General features: G+C 57.3%; 1 protein-coding gene across 4 annotated transcripts; it reads left to right on the forward strand.

The window, feature by feature from the left end:
- Positions 1-5,786: 5,786 nt before the first annotated feature.
- On the forward strand, positions 5,787-17,172 carry GPR35 (G protein-coupled receptor 35). Of its 4 annotated transcripts, none has more exons than XM_058533344.1 (2): positions 5,787-6,385; positions 15,931-17,172. In XM_058533344.1, the coding sequence occupies exon 2, from the start codon at positions 15,941-15,943 to the stop codon at positions 16,856-16,858; it is 918 nt and encodes a 305-aa protein (XP_058389327.1). In that variant the 5' UTR covers positions 5,787-6,385; positions 15,931-15,940; the 3' UTR covers positions 16,859-17,172. The 4 variants fall into 4 exon arrangements, with proteins under 4 accessions (XP_058389327.1, XP_058389325.1, XP_058389326.1 ...); XM_058533342.1 differs by lacking the exon at positions 5,787-6,385 and adding an exon at positions 6,522-6,899; XM_058533343.1 differs by lacking the exon at positions 5,787-6,385 and adding an exon at positions 9,317-9,451.
- The last annotated feature ends 4,255 nt before the right edge of the window (positions 17,173-21,427 follow it).

Below are 21,427 nucleotides of genomic sequence, written 5' to 3' on the forward strand. Positions count from 1 at the left end.
GCAGTTTCCATCCTTTCCTCTTCCCCTTCTATATTTTTGTTGTCACAAATTATTCTTTTTTGTGTTGTGAGTTTATGACCAAATTGAAATGTTTATAATTATTTTTGATGCTTTCTTTCCCTTATCCTTTATGTTATAATTAAGTGTTTGCCAACCTATTCTGATATAGAGCTGTAATTTTCTGATTTTTTTCTGTGTATTTAGTTCCTTGCTTAAAGATTTGTAAACCTTTGCCTTTTTGTTTCGGGTAGGAGGGCTCCCTTCAACATTTCTTGTAAGGCAGGTCTAGTGGCAATGAACTCCCTCAGCTTTTGTTTGTCTTGGAAAGCTTTTATTTCTCCATTATATCTGAAGGATAATTTTGCTGGATGGAGGATTCTTGGCTGATAGTTTTTGTTTTTCAGTATTTTGAATATATCATTCTACTCTCTCCTAGCCTGTAAGGTTTTTGCTGAGAAACCTGCTGAAAGCCTGATGGGGGTTCCTTTGTAGGTTATTTTCTTCTCTCTTGCTGCCCTTAATATTTTTTATTTGTCATTGACTTTTGACAGTTTTAATATTGTATGCCTTGAAGAAGGTCTTTTTTTATTGATGTAATTAGGAGTTCTGTTAGCTTCATGTACTTGCATGTCCAGTTCTTTGCCCAGGTTTGTAAAGCTCTCAGCTATTATTTCGTTGAATAAGCTCTCTGCTCCTTTCTCTCTCTCTTCTCCCTCTGGGACACCTATAATCTTTATGTTACTTTTCCTAATTGAGTCAGATATTTCTCGAAGAATTTCTTTGTTTTTAAAATCTTAGTTCTCTCTCTCCTCCACCTGAATCATTTCTAGGTTTCTATCCTTGAGCTCATTAATTCTCTCCTTCATAAGGTCTGCTCTATTTTTAATGCTTTCTACATTATTTTTTTATCTCATTAATTGTATTCGTCCTATATGGAATTTCTGTTTGGTTTTTCTTTAGAGCTTCAGTCTCTTTGAGAAAGTAATCCTTCTGTTCATTAATTTTATTCCTAAGCTCATTGAACTGTCTTTCTGAGTTTTCTTGTAACTTGTTGAGTTTCTTTATTGCAGCCATTTTGAACTCTCTGTCAGTTAGAGTGTAATCTTCTGTGACTTCAGGTTTGGTTTCTGGACAGTTGTCATTTTCCTTCTGTTCTGCTGTGTTACTGTAGTTTATGGTATTAGATGAATTGATCCTTTGCTGGTGCATTTGTGGTAGCAATCACCTTTTCTTATTTGGGTATGGCTTTTGTTACTTTGGTACTGAGTTGTTTCTGGCTGTATTTGAGAGACTGCACTTTTCACCCTTCACTGCCTCTGCCAGAAGTGTCCTCAGTGCCCTCCTTGTGCTGCTTGTGCCTCTGGGGTTTCTGGTACCTTGCTGCTTACAATGTCACTGTAGTCTCAGGTGACACCACCAGGGTCACCAGGTTGCAAGCACTTCTGCTGCTTCCAGGGTCATCTGGATCTCATGGTCCTCCACTGGCTGTCTGTGGGCTTGGATGCTGCTGTCCCATGCACCACCTGTGTTGCTGTTCCCCAGTTGTCTGGGGGTGCTGGTTGCACCACTGCCAGGAGTGCTGGGTTCACGGGTGTCGCTGTCCGTGGTGGGGGCCCAGGGACCTGGGGACTTGTATGCAGCCCCTGCTGCTGGTGGAGCTGGTGTCAGGGGTGCTGCCACTGGGGGCTGGGTCACAAGTTCTTCTGTGGTGCCTGACACTCCTGGTTGCAAGGTCCACCTGCCACTGCTGGGGGGATAGTAGGGGCTCTTTTTTCTGCTCCTGCCCTGTCTTCTCACAGTTCTGTGGGTCTGGCTGCTGCTTCCGCCACCACTCCACCAGCCGTTTTCCACGAGCTGGGCCACCCTCACCTCCACTCACAACTGAGCAGGCCACTGCATGAGGATCCAGGCCCTGGATTGCTGCCACTGGGGGAAGGGGTGCTGCCCCCATAGTCCCACTGATTCCTTGGGGTCCAGTCCACCCACCTTCAGATGTATAGCTGCCTGGATCTCTTAGGCATCCTGTTGTGCTATGTAGGGAATCCTCTGGTGGTCAATGGATGTCTGTTTGGTTGTAACTTAGAGGAGAGAGACAAAGGGAACAACTCATTCTGCTGTGATGCTGATGTCACTCTCCGATAAAGACTTTTAAAAATACGTGATCCCAGGGGCTGGCCCAGTGGTGTAGTGGGTAAGTTCGTGCACTCCACTTTGGCGGCCAAGGGTTCATGGGCCTGGATCCTGGGTGCAGACCTACACACCGCTCATCAAGCCATGCTGTGGCAGCATCCCACATACAAAATAGAGGAAGATTGACACAGTGTCCCTGTTAGCTCAGGGACAATCTTCCTCAAGCAAAAAGAAGAAGATTGGCAACAGGTGTTAGTTCAGGGCCAATCTTCCTCACCAAAAAAAGAAAAAGAAAATCATGGTCACAATTCTAGGACCACATCTAACCAAAAAAGGTAGATGACTTTAATTTCATCAAACATGCAGTCAGTCTTCACATTTTCCCCATAGTCGTATACATTTTAAAAAATAATATATTTGATTGGATAGGGATCTCAGGCTCCAGGCCCAAATCCTGTGTGTGATCTCTCCGGCTTCCCATTGGCAATCACAAGGTGTTGCTGGCAAGCCTCCTGGGAGGTGCCCTCCCTACCCCAGACTTGGGGCAGTCAGTGCACTGCAGTCGCTCAGGGGAGCTGCAACTGAGGGCTCAGCCTCCTGGCCAGTGCACTCTTCACACATCTGCATTCCTTGCCCAGATACCACCAAGAAGCCTCCTTACCGGGGTCCTTGGTTGAGGCCCTATTCTCCACCCTGACTCAGTACTTTGCACTCCCAGCCTTCTGCCTCTGTCCACCAGTCCATGCAACAGGGTCCATGCAAAGGCAGGAGCCTTATGTTTGGGACTCCTCGGCAGTGTGATGATCCCCTCCCCACCCCATCTGCACATCATTTGACTCTCACCTGGTGTCCCATGGGGCAAAGTGGAACCCTGAGAAGCCACCACCTTTCTTTAGCCTCTTGCCTGCACTATTGCACTAGATGGATAAAGGCTCAATTGTGACTTGCAGTTGGGCTCAGTGTCCTAATTGGCCACCTGGACACCAGCAGGTCAATAGCATCCAGGTAACATTCATGCCCTCCACTGACTAATGTGTCATCAAGCCTCTTAAGCAATGGCCTTCTCCTCCATCTCCTCAACCGCCTCTTGACTCTTGTTCTGGGTGCCTTGCCCTGCAGAGTGGCCCACAGACAGGAGTCTGCAGCTTGCACCCTGGAGTGTCATGACAGTGTTCCGTGTCTTCTCTAGCTCCTTTCACTGGGGGGTTAGCTCAAATGCTTCATCAGGTTCAGGTGTGATTTTTGTTTTGGGCAAGACCACCACCAATCATGAAGTGATTGAGTTTGTTTTTTTAAGTATAATTACAGCTTCATGGATTTAAACATTTTTTGTGTTCCAATTCATTGAAATTATTCTCCTTATTGTATTCAAATCATCTCATCTTTGGCCCATGGGGGTGAATGTGAGTTGAGTCTTGAGTCCCTTTGACATTGGCCAACAGTCGTGATCTGCTTTGTTCTCTAGTATGAAAAGCTATTCCAGGCTCATCTTATACATTTCCTAACCCAGAGCTGAAAGCATCCACTTCTCTCAGGAGCGCCTCTTCCTCTTTCAGAGAAATGATCTCTAGAGACCACAGTCTGGATGGTACAGGTGCTTGTTTTTAGGCCTTGTTGGTGAACAGAACTCAGAAGTTTTCTGTTTAAGATAAGACACAGTACGAGTACATACTGACACTTTCCACTCAAATTCAGATCTACATGGTTTTTAACCTTATCGACTTAACTTTATCGATAAGACATCTGCATCTGCTTTACCCCACACAGAAATCTCAATAATGCCCAACATAATTATTCATTCATTTTATGACACAATAACCTCAAAATAACAGTACCAACACTACCATCAACAGCATGATTGCTGAAAGCAATTTAAGATGTTTTTATCTAGGTGTACCAACAAAACTATGTTTTAAAATTATTTGGAAAACAATTACAGAAAATGAAACATTATTCTTTTTGTACTCAAGCTATATAGATCTACAGTCAAAATCCTGGATTTTAAAGTCACTTGGAAGAGTTTGGTAGGGTTATGCTACCAACTGATAATGCAAGTTAATTGGTTTCATCTTGCTTTCAAATTTAATAATTCCTTTTAAAATATAACTTAATTTAATTTAGTAATTACCTAAATATTTACATGGTTCTAAAGCCAAATCTATTAGTATTTTGGTGGTGAACATGATGTAGTCCATGCAGAAATAGAAGTACAATGATGTACACCTGAAATTTTTACAATGTTATAAACCAATGTTACTGCAATAAACAAAAAATTAAAAAAAAAATCATAATAATAATAATAAAGCCAAATCTATAAGCCAAGGTGTATTCAGAGAAGTCTAGTTTCTATCCCCTATCTTCCTTTACCTCATCTTCACCTGTTCCCTATAGGTAACAATTTAATTTAAAACAAGTTTTATGGCTTATCCTTCCATTTGTAAAAATATAAGCTGCTGGCCCTATATAAATAAATAAGCATGAACAGCCTTTTTTCACTTAGAGATAACCATGTAGTAGTGTATAGAGATATTTCTCCTTCCTTTTTACAACTGCTCGGTGCTCCATGGTGTGGATGGAACATACTTCATGCAACCAAAGCCCCATGGACAGACGCTTGAGTAGTTTCCAGGCTGGTGCTACTCAACCGTGCTCTAAGGAAGAGCCTGTCAGGCATCTCTGTCTTAGTTCTACCATCTGTCCGTAGAATAGATCCCTAGGGGTGGGATTACTGGGTCAAAGGCCACTGCAGCTCTAATATTGCTGGATATTGCCAAATCTCCTCCATGGGGGTTTGTACCATGCTAAATATCAACGACATCCAAGGATGTCATCCCCCCATAGATTATTGTCAAACTCTCAGATTTTGCCATCTGACAGGGGAGAAACAGTATTGCAGTGGACTTTTAATTTATAGTTCTCTTATTAGGAGTCCATTGAGGGTGTGTTGTGTGCCAGTTTCAGCCTATCCATAACCAGTGTTGTGGCTGGACCAGCCCTTGAGGTTCTATGATTGCAAGATGCCCTTCAGCAATAACCATCAGGAAACTTTGAAAAAATAAAGGCTTATTATGTACAGGTCCTGGAAATTACACAGCACACCTGGGGCCACACAGCAAGGTCGTGGGTAGAGAGAGAGCATGGGCCTGGGGTTCTGCTCCTAAATTGGGGTCAAGGGTGGGGGTCTAGGGTTTCCAGGGCTCACTCTTTAATGCTGAATTTAAAACGTGAAAGCAAGAATTTAAAGTGCAGGGAGAGAAAAAAAACCCAGTGGCCCCAGTGGGCAGTTATGGAAATCAACCTAGATCTCTAAAACAAAGAGGGAGTGCTGGCTCTTTCTCCTGCAGCTGGCAAAGTGTGTATTCAAGATGGCCATCTGTGAATGCCTCGGCATTCACAGGCATCTTTGATGCCTCGGCAATCAAAATTTAAGTCAGGCACTTGCATTACAAAAAGAAAAGCCAACTGTCAGGATAACCAGACAGCATCTTTTCATATCTTTAATGATCTGTTTACATTTCCTTTTCTGTGAACTGTCTGTCCCCATCTCTATCAATGGGTGTCTTGCCCATCCTCCAGAGGAAGTGTCTCGGAAGGTCAGTGGTCCAAGGAGTGTCAAGGGGATAATACAGAACCCCCTGCAGAGTGTTTCTCAAGGGCAGCTGAGCACCTCCTACCTCCGTGTGTCTTGGGGCACATGCAGGTTAAGGCCCACCACTTCTGGGATCTACCCTGGACCGACTGGCCCAATCAGCCAAGGCTGGAGGCCCGCTGCCCTGGGGGCGGGGAGGGGGAGGCAGATTCGCCTTCCTGCTCCACATCGGGCTGCTGGACACTGGCGGTTGACTCTGAAGCAGGGGCGAGATGTGCTCTGCCCCTCAGCCTCCTTGGCCGGGGTCACCGCCGGAGAGCAGGGCCGCGGGAGACCCCGCAAGCGCTTGAGTGGGAGCCCACCTGGGAGACGGGCGGGGCTGCAGTGGGCGGGGAGGCCAAGACCCAGGGCGGTGGGGAGGGCGTGCGGCTGGCGGAGGGAGGGCCGCGGGGGTGCGGCACCCCAGGAGCGGCCTGCAATCAGAGCCTGAGGCCGAGAAAGCGGAAGGAGGCCTGCAGGGCAGAGGAGCACTCAGCAGGCGGCCGAGGGGGCGGAGGCGGCGGGAGGCAGGAACCTGCGGCTCCAGTCTCGAGGCGGCCACCTCACTGCCACTGCCGCGTTCCGGAGCCGCTGCGTGCGGCAAGAAGAAGGCGGTGGAGCTGTTGGGTGAGTGACCGCCCAAGGGGTGGCTGTCGAAGGGGACAGAGTGGGTAGGAGGGGGAGCGGAGGGACGCTGTCCGGGGGGCTGCCCTCGCAGCTCTGGTGTGGGTTTGGGACTCTGGGGGGTGGATGGGGCCAGGACCAGGGCAGGCAGCCCCAAGTACACCCTCAGCCCCTCTGCCCCCGTGCTGTCCCCTGCTGCTATGTGACGGAGATGTGACCACAGGCGGGAGCCGCCCAACTGAGAGCCAGCAATGCCTCGGGACCCCCTCAGACCCTCTCAGGACCTCTTACACCCCCTACATAACCTTTTCATGACCCCTCATGACCAGTGGAACCAAGCCTCCCTGTCCCCCATCCCTAGGCACAGCCAGGCCCTGAGGGCGTGCTGCTGGGGGCCTCCTTCAACCCCTGACCCTCCTGCTCCCTGTTCTTATTCTCAGCAGCACCCCTCCATGCTCAGTCATGTTTGCTGAATGCATACATGAATGAATGAATGAATGGATGGATGGATGGATGGGTAAGTGAGCAGCATGGGGCCTCAGAGGCACATAGCGGCTTTCCTGTAGGGGGATAGGCAGGAAGAAGCCCCGCAGTGGGGTAGCAGCTGCAAGGGCAAGGACTGGAAGAATTCCTAGGTGAGGGCCCTGGTGGCCCCAGGGGACTCGAATGGCAGGGGATTTGGAGCAGTGCCAGGTGGGTGGTGGGCAGGAGGTGGGTCTCCTGCAGCCTGGGTCGGGGCATTTCTCACAGGAGGTTCGGTCCCTGTGTGTCCCTTGGAGATGACAGAGACACTGGCTGCTCCCCCGCCCAGTCCCCCTCCCCCACCCCACAGGGAGGAGGACATGGTCTGCCCTGCACCCCAAACCACTTCACGTGGTGCAGTCCCCTCTCTGCCATGGCCTATGGTGTGGCACCCCAGGAGCCTACTTAGTCCGCGGAGAGGAGTCACAGGCCATGAGAGAGATGCCCAGGGCACGGGCAGGGCAGCTGGGGCAGGGGCCAGCGTGGAGCAAGTTGCCGGTTGGAGGGACCTCAAGCCAATGATCTGGACTTGCAGCGCCGGCCCCTCTCCCCCTACATGTCCCCTTGTTGACCGGCCACCTCGTCTGCCCGTATAACTGATGGGCTTCACCCTTCTCAGAACTTTCCACAGCCACACACTTATTTCTCTATGTTTATAAAGTTTTTATTGTGGAAAGTTTCAAGTGCACACCGAAGTAGGGGCTCTAGTACAGAGATAGATGCCCATGTCTCGGCCCGGCCCACTGGGGTCAGTCCCCACCCCCACCCCATCCCAGGGAATCCCAGATACGCTGTCAGCTCAGCCAACGTCACCTGAGTGTGTATTTCTAGCAGATAAGGGCTTTGTCAAGTCACCCCACAGCGCCGTCATCGTGCCCGAGGAAAAATGCTAGTTCTTTACATTGTTCCCTTGCTGGTCAATCTCCTGATGTTGGCTCACAGAGAAAACCTCTCCCAGGTAGCTCGTCCCAATCCGGGTCCAAACGAGGCCCACGCATCTGGATGTGCCAGTCTCGCCCTGGCTCTGGCCTTGGTGGAGCTCCTGCCGTCCCGTCCGCACTCGGCAAGGCAGGCACAGCGGGCTGCTTCTGCTCTGGCTCTGAGGCTCGGCCTGGGCTCCGTTAACTGCCCTCAGCAGGGGACAGACCTGCGAGGGGACAAAGGGAATGAGGCTGAGAAGAACCAGTGAGGGCCTCAGACCCAGCCAGGAGAGGACTCCCTGGAGGAGAGGAGAGGGCTGGGGACAGTGCTGCCGGGCAGGGGTCACCATCCCGCCCTCCCTCATGGAGCTGAGGCAGGTCTGAATGCTAAGAGAAGACCCCAGGATCATGGGGAGATGGGACAGGAGAAGCCCCACTAGTGGGGGACAGTGCCTGCGGGTGACCTGGGGATGGGGTGGCAGGGGATCAGGCTAGGGGTGGAGTTTGAGAATGTTTCCATCTGATGGAGCCTCGTTTTCCTGCTAGGTGGGTGGCACAGTGGCCAGCCTGAGAGCAAGCCTGAGCTGGTATGGCTGGAGGAGGATAGAAGGGACTGTGAGAGCAGGAGGGGGGGCCAGGAGCCAGCTGAGGGCAGAGTGGGCCCACCCTGTGCCTCCATCCCCCCTTCCCCCTAATGATGTCCCCATTCCCCTTCCCAGCTGTGTGCCATCCACCTCTCCCCATCCCCCTCCCAGTGGCTTCCCCCTCATCGTCATCCGCCCAAAGTGGGAGGGGGCGGGGTGTTTCCCATACCTGATTTCAGCAAAGAGGGGAACAGAAAGTGCTGGCAGCAACAGAAGGTCACATCCTCTCTGCTCAGCTGCGTGGGGATGCGAGGCCCACGGCTAAGCCCAGGGCCCAGAGACCTCTCCAATTCCAGGGATGTGCTGGGTCCCGGCCCCAACTGGGCACCTGGATGGGGCAGGGGCCAGAGTGAGGCAAGTGAGGCACTGGCCTTGGGCACGGCATCCAAGGGGCTGCCAAGAACTCAGTCGTCCAGATCAACCGTACTCCAACACAGTATTTAAGTACATCGAAGCTAATACAACAGTCCACATGGACAAAGAATCAGCATTTTAGATACAGGCAGGGTGGTCAGACTGCCATTCCTTTGCCTCAGGCTCCAGTATGGCCCGGGGGGGGGCCAGTTTGTGAAAGACCTGCCTCCAGTCAGGCTCTGAAGGCCGCCACAGTGGCCAGGCTCACAGGGCTCCACAGGGCTCCCCTCGGCCAACACAAATGGCCACATCTCCGTGCAGACAGCCAAGCCGCCCTCCCCCCACCCCCGGCCAGCTGTTGTGGGCAGAGCCGGGGGCGAGATTGTGAAAGAGGAGTCATCAGCACGGCCTCCTCCAAACAAGGGCCTGGTTCCCGGTTCCCAGGCCTCAGGCTTCCCTTCTGCGGGCCTTGCTCATGCCCTTCCCTCATCCAGGCAGCCACTCTCATCTCTGCCTCCTCCCACCTTCGAGGCCCAACTGAAGTGCCACCTCCTCCAAGAAGCCCACTGGTCTGTGAACCCCCACGTGTTCCCATCAGGCACTGGTGCCCTGTGGCACATGTATCCCATGTGAGTGCTGCTCCCTCTGTGCGAGGGACCCCCTGGGCTATGCACCCTCCTGCCACGTCCAGCACGGCGCCCACACATGGAGTGGTGAGGATGGGCAGGAAGAGGGAGCAGACTGGAGTGTAGAGTGAGGTCGGAGTGGACGCAGATTTTAGCCTGGTGAGGAAAGCCTGGGTGGGGTGCCTCTAGGGGTCTCTTACCCGGCTGTCCTCAGGGTCCTTTGGCCTCTTCCTAGGCTGGGGTCCTGAATCCCCCCACTTGGTGCTTTGTTTCCTCATGGCACCCAGGCAGCCAGGGGCATCGTTCCCACCCAGGTGAGGGGGCTCGGGGGGCAGGAGCTCTGGGTGTCTGTGGAGTGTCCCGAGCGCTCCCTGGCCCACATCCAGCAGCCTCCTCTGGAGTGACTCAGCCTCCCCTGGCGCACTTCCCTCGAAGGTTTATCGAGCTGAGACAACGATGCACATCTCACTAGCCAGCAGCCCTTTTCTCTCCCACCCAACTATTCGACTATTCGACTATTCGGAGGGGTGGCAGCCAGGAGGAAGGGGCAGGGTGGATCCTCTTCAGACCCTCGCCGGATCCCCGCCGCACACAGGCCCAGCAGGTGTGAAGCAGGGGAGGGCACCGGGACCGCAGCAGGGGGTGGCGGGCACGCGAGGGGGGCCTCAAAGATGGAGTGCTGCCTGAGCCTGAGGGGGGAGGCTGGCGGGGTCCCCATCTGCAGAGGGTCAGTACTATGGTTTTGAGGCTGCCCAGCTGCGAGAATGGGCCTGGTTTGAACCTGAAGCCTGCCCAGCGTGGCCAAGCCTCTCGGACCCCAAGGATCCAGTGGGCCTTGAGGAAGGGACCCAGCCTTGCGCTGGGAAGCCCCCATCCCTCCCTGGAAGGGAGCCGGCAGCATGGCCAGTATTGCTCCATCCCACCCCAGGCAGAGCGTCTCTGAGCTGGCCGCCACTAACATTTAATGATTATGGAGTGCCTGCCGAGAGCCGAGAATCTTGTTCATTCCTTGGCACCCAGCGCCGGTTGGAATCTCCCGTCAGGGCTGCCTCCAACTGGTTAATACGCTTCATTGAGGCCCTACTCTGTGCCAGGCTGTGACATGGTCCAGAGCAGGCAGGGTGCCAGCCACACGCAAGAACTAAGCACACGAGAAGAGCTATTTTAATTCATGAGAAGTTCTGTGAAGAAACCAGACGGGGTGGGGAGGAGCCTGGGAGGCGGTGTGGACAGAGAGGTGGGAGACAGAGGAAGGGAGGCAGGGGAGGAGCCCTTGGCAGGACCCCTGTCAGGCCTGGGTCTGGAGGGCTGTGCCTGGGTCGACTGTGGAGGAGAAGGGTCGAGACCAGGCCCCGCGCAGGGAGCCCTGGTCCCAGGTCAGGAGGCCTAGGCCAGCCCCTCTCCTTCTTTGGGCCTTAGTTTCCACCTCTGTAAATGGGCAGGCGTGGGGTGGGATCTTTCCCCGCCCCTTGCAGTCTGCAGACTGTGGTCTGCTGTGGTAAGGTGCTGCGGGGCTCAAGCTGAGGAGTCAAGTTCCCTGCCCTCAGGGTAGGGGGGGCTAGGAGGTTGATCTGCAGGAAGGGCGGTGGGAGCCTCATTGGGCAGCTTTCTCCCTGCCCTGAGCTCAGAGTGAAGATGCCAGCCAAAGAGAATACCCCATGAAGGCCTGGAGGAGTTGGCAGGGAGGAGACTGGGTGGAGGAGTGGTCTGGAAAGAAGGCTTCTGAGGAGGTGGGCTGGAGGAGGGGCAGCTGGTGATGGGGAGGGCAGAGTCAGCAGCTACAGCAGAGCTGCAGGAAGTCGCTCTGTCTGGGTTTTCACTGCTGGCTGCTGGCCACACAAGACTGTGCCTCCACACGTGTTGGCGGGCCACCCCGGCAGCGTGGGTGTGTGTGAGTGTGCGTAGCGCAGCGAGCATGCGGCCTTCCTGCCAGGATGCTGGGCGTGGGCGCGGGGGACCTCGACCCCTCCAGCCCTGGGGAAGGCCCAGCACTTCCCAGAAATGACAGGTGTAGGGGGCTGCAGGAGAGGATGCCTTCACTCCTGGAGGAGCTCTCTCAGTTGTTTCCTGAACAAACTGTCTTAGCAAGCATGCTGGTTCTCTGGAGGTACTGACATATGCGGCCACGAGCACCCCACTTCCCGTCCCAGAAATTCCCCCAAGCAGCCCAGGGCTGGCGCTGGTGGCAGGGAGCCCGTCACCCTACTCTGCTGTCGTCAGCACGCCCGCCACCTGCCGCCTGCAGGAGTCCGCCCAGCCTGAGGGGCTGGCCCACCTCCAGCCCTGCTTCCCCATCGCCCTTCTCAGGCAGCCCCTGCAAAGACTTCCAGCTCAGGGGGCAGACAGCTCACCAGCTCACCAGGGAAACTGAGGCTGACTGCACGTCAGTGCCAAGGTGGGGCCAGGGGTCTCCAATCAGGGTAAGGGCATGATGGGGAGTTTCAGGGCAGAGTGAGGGTGTGATGGGGGGTGTCAGAGCGGGGTGAGGGCGTGATGGGGGGTCTCAGAGAGGGGTGAGGGTGTGATGAGGAGTCTCAGAGCAGGGTGAGGGTGTGATGGGGGGTCCCAGAGCGAGCTGAAGGCGTGATGGGGGGTCTCAGAGCGAGGTGAGGGCATGATGGGGAGTCTCAGAGCAGAGTGAGGGCTGTGATGGTGGTCTCAGAGTGGGGTGAGGGCTGTGTTGGGGGGGTCTCAGGGCAGGGTGAGGGCGTGATGGGGGTCTCAGAGTGGGGTGAGGGCGTGATGGGGGTCTCAGAGCAAGGTGAGGGTGTGATGAGGAATCTCAGAGCAGAGTGAGGGCTGTGATTGGGGGTCTCAGAACAGGATGAGGGCTGTGATGGAGGGTGTCAGGGCAGGGTGAGGGCGTGATGGGCGGGTCTTAGAGCAGGGTGAGGGCTATGATGGGGGGTCTCAGAGCGGGGTGAGGCTGTGATGGGGAGTCTCAGAGCGGAATGAGGGCTGTGATGGGGGGGTCTCAGAGTGGGGTGAGGGCTGTGATGGGCATCTCAGAGCAGGGTGAGAGTGTGATGGGGGTCTCAGAGTGGGGTGAGGGCGTGACGGGGGCTTGGAACCTTGGGGGAGCATCCTGACGGAGGAGCTGTGTGGGGTTGATGGTCTGGAAAGGGGGGCCCTCCTCCATGAACATGGGGGGATGAGTGTAGGCAGCATTGCAGCGGAACTCAGTGTCTTCTGGGGCCTGGACTCCCACCTCATTCGAGACTCTGAAACTACTCTGTGGGTGGTGACCAGCATTTAAAAGGCTGGCCTAGAAAATACCCGAGTGCTGTGTCCCTGGTGTGGGGAGCTCTGTTTTGTGAAGAGCTCTGTTTCACTCACACAAGCCCGGCCTGGATCCTCGGGTGTTTCTAATGTGGGGTCCCAGCTCCGGATGCCTCTACGGTGCCCAGGCAATGGGTGTGTGCACCCAACTCTCTGCCCCAGATCCCACTCAGAGGGTCTGTGGGGTCCCGGGGGATGGCAGGGCCGTCCAAACAGCAGGAGGGGTAGGGGAGAGGGTGGAGCATGCTTGGGCCTCTGAATAGCAACCACAGATTTCCCTTCAGGTGGTTGCAAAGATGTCTCTGCAGAATCAAGGGCGTCTGTCTACTCCTTGTGTGGGGAGTGACTGATCTCGCCATGGAGGAGGAAGCGGGGCCTCTGAGGGGCTTCTGCGTCTGTTACCCCATGACAGCCACCCCAGCAGGAAACGGCAGCACCCCTGGAAGCTGAGTGCTTGCTGTGCTGCAGTGGGGCCCCGGCCACCCCAGGGCCACAGCCACAGGGTGTCTGTTGGAGGTGATGGGCCTGCATATCTGAGCAGCAGGCCAGCTGCGATCCCTGTCCTGGACACAGATCCGCATGCTGGGGCCGGGCACGGGCAGGGACATGTGCTGGCTGCGATGGCTTCTGGGGATCCTGTGCCATTCGGGCTGGACCCTGGGACTCAACTTCACAAGCGTTTTTGGGAGGCACCCCAAAGGACAGAGATGAAGGCCCCAGGAGCACGGCACGTCTTCCAAGTCTCATTGTGCACTTAAACTCTTGCAAAGTTGCATCCTTCTCCCTGACAGGAGTTTATTATAAAAGGGAAAATTTAAAGATTGCAATTAGATTTTTTCACTTTCCCCCGCAAAATATTGGGTGTGTATGACCAAGGACCCCTATTCAGCCATCCCGGGTGGTGGGCATCCGGGGAGGGGGCCAGGCCCACCTCCCTGGCCAGCAGTGCCCCGGGCTGCTGGTCATCTAGAACGGGCTGCCAGTCCACTGCTGCAGGCACCGCTGGCCAGAATGGTGAGGGGCCAGCCCTGGACCTGGCTCAGGTGGGGAGACGGGACAATGCTGATGGCACAGAGGACCCCCTGCGGCAGCCATCCCTGCAGAATCTCCGGATAGTCCCAGCAGGTCCTGAGGATTCTGGGCTGGCGAGGGGACAGTGCAGAGCTGGCCTGGCAGGTTGCAGGCATTTCTGGGTGGACTGCGGCCGGTCAGGAGGGCAGGGCAGGTGGGAAGGGAGATCCAGCAGTTGGTTTCAGCGGCTTCTGGGAGAGTCTGCAGAGCCTGGCCTGGCTTGTGGTCTGAGAGGCCTCAGACCCTGGACATGGGGAGGTGTCACTCACAGACCCGGGAGAGAACAAGTAGAATCCTTCAAAAACAAGGAGAGAGAATCAGGAGGGGTGTGTAGACATTTCACGCTGTTGAAAGGGTTCATGAAACTTTAATTGCTGGCAAATGAGCCACTTTAAAACTCAAAAGAGATGGAATGGGATAATTTGGTGGAATATTTCTGTTTCTGGCTGAAACATGCACTCCTGCTTCCCTAATGGACTGTGGCCTGGAGGTTCCCAGGGGGCCGAAGCTAAGGAAATGAGCCTAATGACTCTGCAAGCGCCAGGTTCTGGATATTTCTTCCCTCCCTGTGTGGGGAGGGGGCAGGGGGAACAGAACCAGGGAGGCCTGGCTGTGAGCCCTCCCTGGGTGGACTGAACCCCCTTCGGTACCACACCTAAAGGGCAGGGAGTCCCCGGAGGGCCTGTGCTCACTAGGGGAGGGAGGCCATCCCACTCACCTCTCCAGGCCCTTCCAGCCAGACGAAGCAAGGTGGGGGGCTGAGGGCCGTGGCAGGTATGTGCCCTGTGCCAGACAGATGGCCTGCTGGCCACTCATGTACGTGCTCCCTGAGCCCACACGTGGGACACCAGCACCCCTTTATGATGGGGAGACCCCGGTTTGCCCAGCTCGGGGTGAGTCCAGAGTCCAATTTCTGCATCATGTGTCACGCCCTGTATGTCAGACCCCTGACTAAGTCCACCCTGGCCCTGGCAGGCTAGTCCCAGCCCCCCTGGGCTGTGTCATGGAGCGTGTCCAGGGGAGCCGGAGGCTGGCATGGATGGTGGCGGGTGAGGCCGTGCCGGGGCTCCTGATGATGGCAGTGAGGAAAACACCCATGCCACCATGAGGCCGGCTCTGAGCCTCCAGTCTGGGCCTGGAAGGGCAGGGCTGCCCTTACAGCTCTGTATAGGGAGCTAAAGGGGCACTCGTGACCCCAGATGCGGCCTGGGATGGAGCCTCAGGCCCATCCAAGTGGGACCTCAGGGCACAGGACTGGGCTAGGTGGGCACTGAGAGGGAGGGAGGGAGAGAGGGTGGTGCCTGGGGCGGTCCCCTCAGACCACTGTCCCCTCAGGAAGAGAATGATGGGTAGCTATCAGCACAGGAAGGAGGGAGGGAGGGAGAGAGGGAGGGAGGACAGAGACTAGAGTTCTGGAGTCTTCTGCGGAGGAGTCCTGAGCCACAGCCCCTGCTGTCCTGGACCTCTGCTGCCAGGAATGACCAGGTGGGGTAGATGCCGATCACCCTGCTGAGGTGCAGGTGGGGGTCAGATGCAGGCACCTCCTGCAGCCAGCTATGGGGAGGGGTGGAGGGGCAGTGGGCCACCGGGGCTCTGTCCTGGGCCTGTCTTGGAGCCATCTCTGAGCCCTCCCTCAGGAGAGCGGAATCGGAATCGGGGCTGGGACGAGGCTGGCTGCCCTCCGGGCTCCCTGTCCTGAGAGCTGGCGGAGTGAGGGGCCCCTTGGGACCCACGAGCTGGCAGAGCTGGCTCAGTTGTGACTGGAGGTGGACGGGGAGCCCCTCCTGCCTTCCTTTCTGCCCAGCAGCAGGCAAGTCCCGTGAGAGGAGGGCTGGGGAGGGGGAAGGGGATCTGGTTCCAGCCCTGGGCTGGCTCCCTGTGCAACCTTGGGCCCACCCGGCCTCTGAAGGCCTTGGTTTCCCCACCCATCAGGCAGGCAGGAGTTTGGGCTGGAGGGTGCCTCAGAGCTCCTTAAGATTTCTATGATTTCTTTGGGAAGGTGAGTTTGGGGCTCCTGGATGTGGGGTAGGGGCTCACCTCCTGCATCCCTGGCCAGAGGTGGGTGGGACCTTGCTAGCCCCAGGGCTCCCTCGTCCCTGCCTGCCCTCCTCACCCCTGCTCCCCTCCTGCAGCTCCAGGACCATGAACAACAGTACCTGTGGCCCCGGCGAGCTCACCTGGCCCCAGCCAGTCACGAGCATTTTCTATACCTACACGGGCCTGGTGCTGGTGCTGGGCCTGCTGCTCAACAGCCTGGCGCTCTGGGTGCTGTGCTGCCGCATGCAGCAGTGGACGGAGACCCGCGTCTACATGGCCAACCTGGCCATGGCCGACCTCTGCCTGCTCTGCACCCTGCCCTTCATGCTGTACTCCCTGAAGAATGGCACCACCGACACGCCGCTCTGCCAGCTCTCCCAGGGTATCTACCTGGCCAACAGGTACATGAGCATCAGCCTGATCATGGCCATTGCCGTGGACCGCTACATGGCCGTGAGGCACCCAATGCGTGTCCGCGGGCTCCGCTCCCCACGGCAGGCCACGGCCATGTGCATGGCGCTCTGGGTGCTGGTGGTTGGCTCCCTGGTGCTTCGCTGGGTCCTGGGGGTGCAGGAAGGTGGCTTCTGCTTCACCAGCCCCTCCAGTCAAAGTTCCAACACCGTGATCTTCTCGCTGCTGGGCTTCTACCTGCCTCTGGCCGTGCTGGTCTTCTGCTCTCTGCAAGTGGTGACCGCCCTGGGCCGGAGGCCCACTGCTGACTCAGGCCAGGTGGAGGTCACCCAGAAGGCTGCCCGCATGGTCTGGGCAAACCTGGTTGTGTTTGTGGTCTGCTTCCTGCCCTTGCACGTGGTGCTGACGGTGCGCGTGGCCACCAGCCTGCCCACTTGTGTCATCCGCCGTGCCCTCTACGTCACCAGTAGGCTCTCGGACGGCAACTGCTGCCTGGACGCCATCTGCTACTACTACCTAGCCAAGGAGTTCCGGGAGGCGTCGGCGCGGGCCGGGCCGCCCCCTGCCAAGGCCCACAAGAGCCAGGAGTCCCTGTGTGCTACCCTGGCCTAGGAAACAAGCCATCAGCGCGGTAGCCCAGGCTCTCCGGGAGGTGCTGCTGCTGGGGGAACCTGTGACCAGCAGCAAGGAGCCCCAGGATCAGCCCTGAACTTGCTGTGGGCTGTGGACACTCTCCAGGAGACCCGGGGGCACAGGGACGACCCAGGCACAGAGACCGGGAAGGCCACACTCCACTCCTGGGATGGAAGAGGAACGGGGACGAGGTCAAGAGGACTACTGACGCCTGAGCAAGGCCACCACCAGGGCGCCTGGGACGGGCTGCACACCTGCCAGGCCCAGAGCCTGGTGCGCCCGGCCTCTAGGGGGTGGGTGCCTGCGAGGTGCTTTGAGGCCTCGATGGCCAGCTTTCTGTGGCTGCCCCCTGTGGCTGGAATAAAGCTCTCCACCAGGGCTGGCTCCAACAAGTGACAGGGCCGTGTGTGTGTGTGTGTGTGTGTGTGTGTGTGTGTGAGTGCGCGCGCACATGCGCGTGCACACACGCACGGGCACGCGCTTCCCCCCAGGCTTGCATCGTGGAGGTGGGAGGGTAAGGGGCATCTTCCCAGATGAGTCTCTAGGGCTCTCCACCTGCGGGCTCTCTTGGGCCCTCCCACCCGCCTCCCACCCCTCCCCACTCCCCAGCCATCAGGAGGTCTGGCGGGGGTCGTGTGCAGCTCCCGGAAGGGCCGCGCTAGAGGCCACGGCCTGGTTTCCTCCTGCCACGCAGGGCCAGGACCCCTCGACCCTCATGGGGGCTGCACAGCTGCACCAGGGTGGGGATGGTGTGGGGGCAGTGAGGAGGTGGCCAGGCTCTGTCAAAAGGACACACTCCCCTCGTGCTTACTTCAGGGAAGCTGGAGGCCCTGAGGGACAGAGGCAGGGGTTGGGTGCCCACCAGGGCTGGTTTGTGCTGCGCTCACCTCTCCTTCGCCTCCCTGCATGGAGCCGGGCATCCAAACTCGAGTTGGAATGACCAGCACTTTCCAGAGGCCCCCTGAGGGTCCTGGTCCAAGGTGGGCCTGGGCTCAAACCCCAAATCTGTCTCCTCCCACCCCTGTGTCCTCGGGCACTAACACCTCCCTGCCCTGTCTCCCGGCTGTGTGAATGGAGCAAGAATGGCAGCCGCGTCCTGGCAGGGCTGGCCTCATGGGCGTGCCGCTGATGCAGTCCCCCAGGACCCCAGCCCCGGGGGACCTCGCTCAAAAGGGTCCATACTCAGAGGGGTACATACTCAGGGGATGCACGGTCAGGGGAGTCCATGCTCAGGAGGACCCATGCTTGAGGGGAGCCATGCTCAGGGGGGCCATGCTCAGGGGGGCTATGCTCAGGGGACCCATGCTCGAGGGGAGGTGTGCTCGAGGGGAGCCATGCTCAGGGGGGCCATGCTCAGGGGGGCTATGCTCAGGGGACCCATGCTCGAGGGGAGGTGTGCTCGAGGGGAGCCATGCTCAGGGGGGCCATGCTCGAGGGGAGCCATGCTCAGGGGGGCCATGCTGAAGGGGAGCCACACTCAGGAGGGTCCCCGCTCATGGGGGTCCACGCTCACTGTAGTGTGCTGCAGTCCTTGCTGAGGCTCGGAGTTTTGAAGGAGAGCCCGCACCGTCGTCACTGGGCCTGCCCATCAGGTGGCGGAGGTCCTGGTGGAGTCCTGGGAGCTTGCTGCGGGGTGGCAGGCAGTTGGGCCGAGGGCCTCTGTTCCCTGGGGCTCTGGAGGCCTCGGCCTTCCCCTCAGTCAGGCGGCTCCCCTGGCCTGGGCAGCGCGTGGGCCTCCCAAGGCTTCTGCCCACAGCTGGAAGCAGCCCCGTCACAGGCTTCTGGGAGAGGGGGACCACAGAGACCCCTCAGAGCCCAGGGTGCATGGGCGCGGTAGGGGAAGGGGGCCCAGCAGCCTGGTCCCTCCCTCGCTGTCCCATCCTCTCCCTTCAGGGCCCCTGCCCCTCAGCTGAGCCAGACCTTTCTGGCACTTTGATGATCTGTCACAGGCCAAAGTCAGGAGTCACTGTGGCCAGTGTCCAGAGCCCAGTCCTTGGCCCGATGCAGTGCCCAGTTCCTGGGGTCCGCCCCATGCCCCTCCTCCCCACCCACTGCGCACTGCATCCCAGCACGCTCTGCCTGACGGTCTCCCACCCCTCCACCGGCCACCCCAACCCAGGGGAGCACCCTACATCCAGCCCCTCAAGACCAAGTGAAGATGCAGGCCTGAGCAATCGCAGGGCTGTGGGCAGATCCCTGTAGGCAGGCCTGCACCCTCTCCTCCCTCAGACCTGCCCCCCTCCCCAGCCTCAGGACCCCCCTCTGCCCCCAGACACAGGCGCCCTGCAACTAGCCCCACACCCCTCAGTCCATCCAGTCTCCCCACAACTCCCCACACCCCTCACCCCCTCCAGTGCTTCCCATGACTCTCCACACCCCTCACCCCATCCAGTCTCCCCATGACTCCCCACATCCTTCACCCCTTCGAGTCTCCCCACCACTCCCCACACCCCTCACCCCTTCCAGTCTCCCCACGACTTCTCACACCCCTCACCTCATCCAGTGCTCCCCATGTGTCTGCACCCCGCTCTGGTCCTCCAGACCCCCACCTGGAACGCTGCCTGCTGTCATCATGGCCCCACCCTTCTGGGGGCATGGCCAAGCTGACAGTTTCCAGTCCCTTCTACTACCCTGACTGTCCAGGGTTTTCATTTTCCAAGGGACCAAGGAATCCACAGAATGATTGTCACCCTAGGGAAAGATGCCCACTGGGCTGATCAGCGGAGCCAGGGCTGAGTGTAGACGTCTAGTCATGTCTTTGGCCAGAGTGGGGATCCAGGGAAACAGGCAGAATTGGGCATGGTGCTCCACTCCAGCTGCCCCCTGGCATTGTGGGACTGAGGAGAGGGGGCACCAAGATGGCCAGTGTAGACGGCCAATAGAAAAGAGCTTTAGGCCGAAACGTTAACTCTGAGCAGGCAGTAGTAGCTTCCTAGAGCCCTGTGTCAAGAGGGATTCTGAGGGTGCCTCTGGCTCAGAGGCGCAGAGTGCTGTGAGATCTACACAGGTCAGGGCCGAGCCCCGCCTGCTCCTGCCATGTGCCCGCAGGGCTGTCCTCACGGGGGGAGGAAATGGGAGCAGCAGGAGGGGAGAGGCTGGCCCTCCTGGGCCTCTGCAGGGTCTCTGGTGAAAGTGCTGGTGGGGCCGGTGGTGGAGGGAGCCCTCAGCTCTCCAAGGACCCACCAGCCTCCTGATGGATGCACAGCCTCCAGGGGTGCCGCTGCCCCACCCCGCTGGCCCTCAGGGGTGTTGCTCCTCCCAGTCTGCACGCAGCCCCCTCCCTCCTGCTCTCCTGGCTCTCAGCGCAGTGGAGGTAGCTGGACTTTCACAAAATCTGTGAAGGAACCACGAGAAAAGGAGCTGAGGCGAAAGCACAGACGTTGTCAGGCATCCCAAGAACGGACTTCTGAGCCCTGCTCATGGCCCCAGACTCTGAGCATCCTCTGCGCCGGGCCAGGACCGGTGGAAGACACGAGACTGTCCACGGAGCCCTGGAGGGCGTAGGGGCAGCCCACCACGTTGATCAGGACCGGGCTCACCATGAGTTAGCAAGGAACAGGCATCTGAAAGCAAAGCGGATTCATTTTGAGGCTGCATCAACAGGAGTACGGGGAGGACACAAGCTCATTCTCCCTCTGCTAGGAGTACATCTGGGGTATTTTATCGGGCTAGGGACCCTGTTCCGTATGGGCCCACAGTCGCCCTGGAGAGGGTCTGGAGGTGGTAGGCTGGTGAGGGCTTGGCAACCCAGACCACTTGGGAACAGCCAGAGGGCGCGTGGGCGGTCTGCTGAAGGTGATGCACCTCCCAGGAAGTGGGGCCCTCTGCGGTCCCCAAGGAGTGGACAGGTGCGGGTGGCTGCAGAGTACACACCAGGCCTGGGGGGCACCCGGAGAGCAGCCCAGCACCAAGCTGCTTCTGATCAGAGAGCTGTGTTTGACGCAAAAGCTAAGTGGCCGACAATTTTCAAACAGAGGCTGAGGGTGCTGCTGGCAAGTCCCACCTCACTCGGCTCCGAGTAAGCTGTCTGCTGCCTGGTTTTTCCACGTTGGGAGCTTTGCAGAGGCTCTCTGTGTCCTCCGAGCACTGACATTTCACAGCGGCACCTGGTCTGGGTTTCCACTCAGCTACCGTCGCGGGGACATGGTGCACTCCTCCACCTGGAGCCCCAAGCCCTCACTTCCAGAAACGGGCGTCCTCCTCCGGTCGGTTCTTCCGCCAGCTCCTCTCTTCCGGGACTCCGTGAGTCAGAGGTCGGAGGCCTTGGGATGGCCTGCTTTCCTTCTTTATTTTTGTTTCCTAACTTCTAGCTCTTCTGGGAATAGTTCATCTTTATTTCACAACTCTGTCACTACATTTTCTTTCAGTGATTATTCAGGAGCTCTTTCTTGGTTTTTGGTAATTACTTTTTATAAGTAGCATCCCCTTCTTGCCCCACGGCTGTGCCATCTCCTGGAAGCTCTCAGCGGGTTTTTCTGTTTCATCTTGTTAAACGACTTTATCGAGGCGTAACTGATCCACAGTGAACCGCACGAGTTCAAAGGGTAC

This window comes from Diceros bicornis, chromosome 37, assembly GCF_020826845.1.
Source record: "Diceros bicornis minor isolate mBicDic1 chromosome 37, mDicBic1.mat.cur, whole genome shotgun sequence".
NCBI lineage: Eukaryota > Metazoa > Chordata > Mammalia > Perissodactyla > Rhinocerotidae > Diceros > Diceros bicornis.

Coding starts and splice junctions, on each gene's coding strand:
- GPR35 (XM_058533342.1), top strand. CDS start 6,880: ATGGATGGATGGATGGATGG. Junction 6,900..15,930: donor ATGGATGGATGGATGGATGG/GTAAGTGAGCAG, acceptor CCCCTCCTGCAG/CTCCAGGACCATGAACAACA.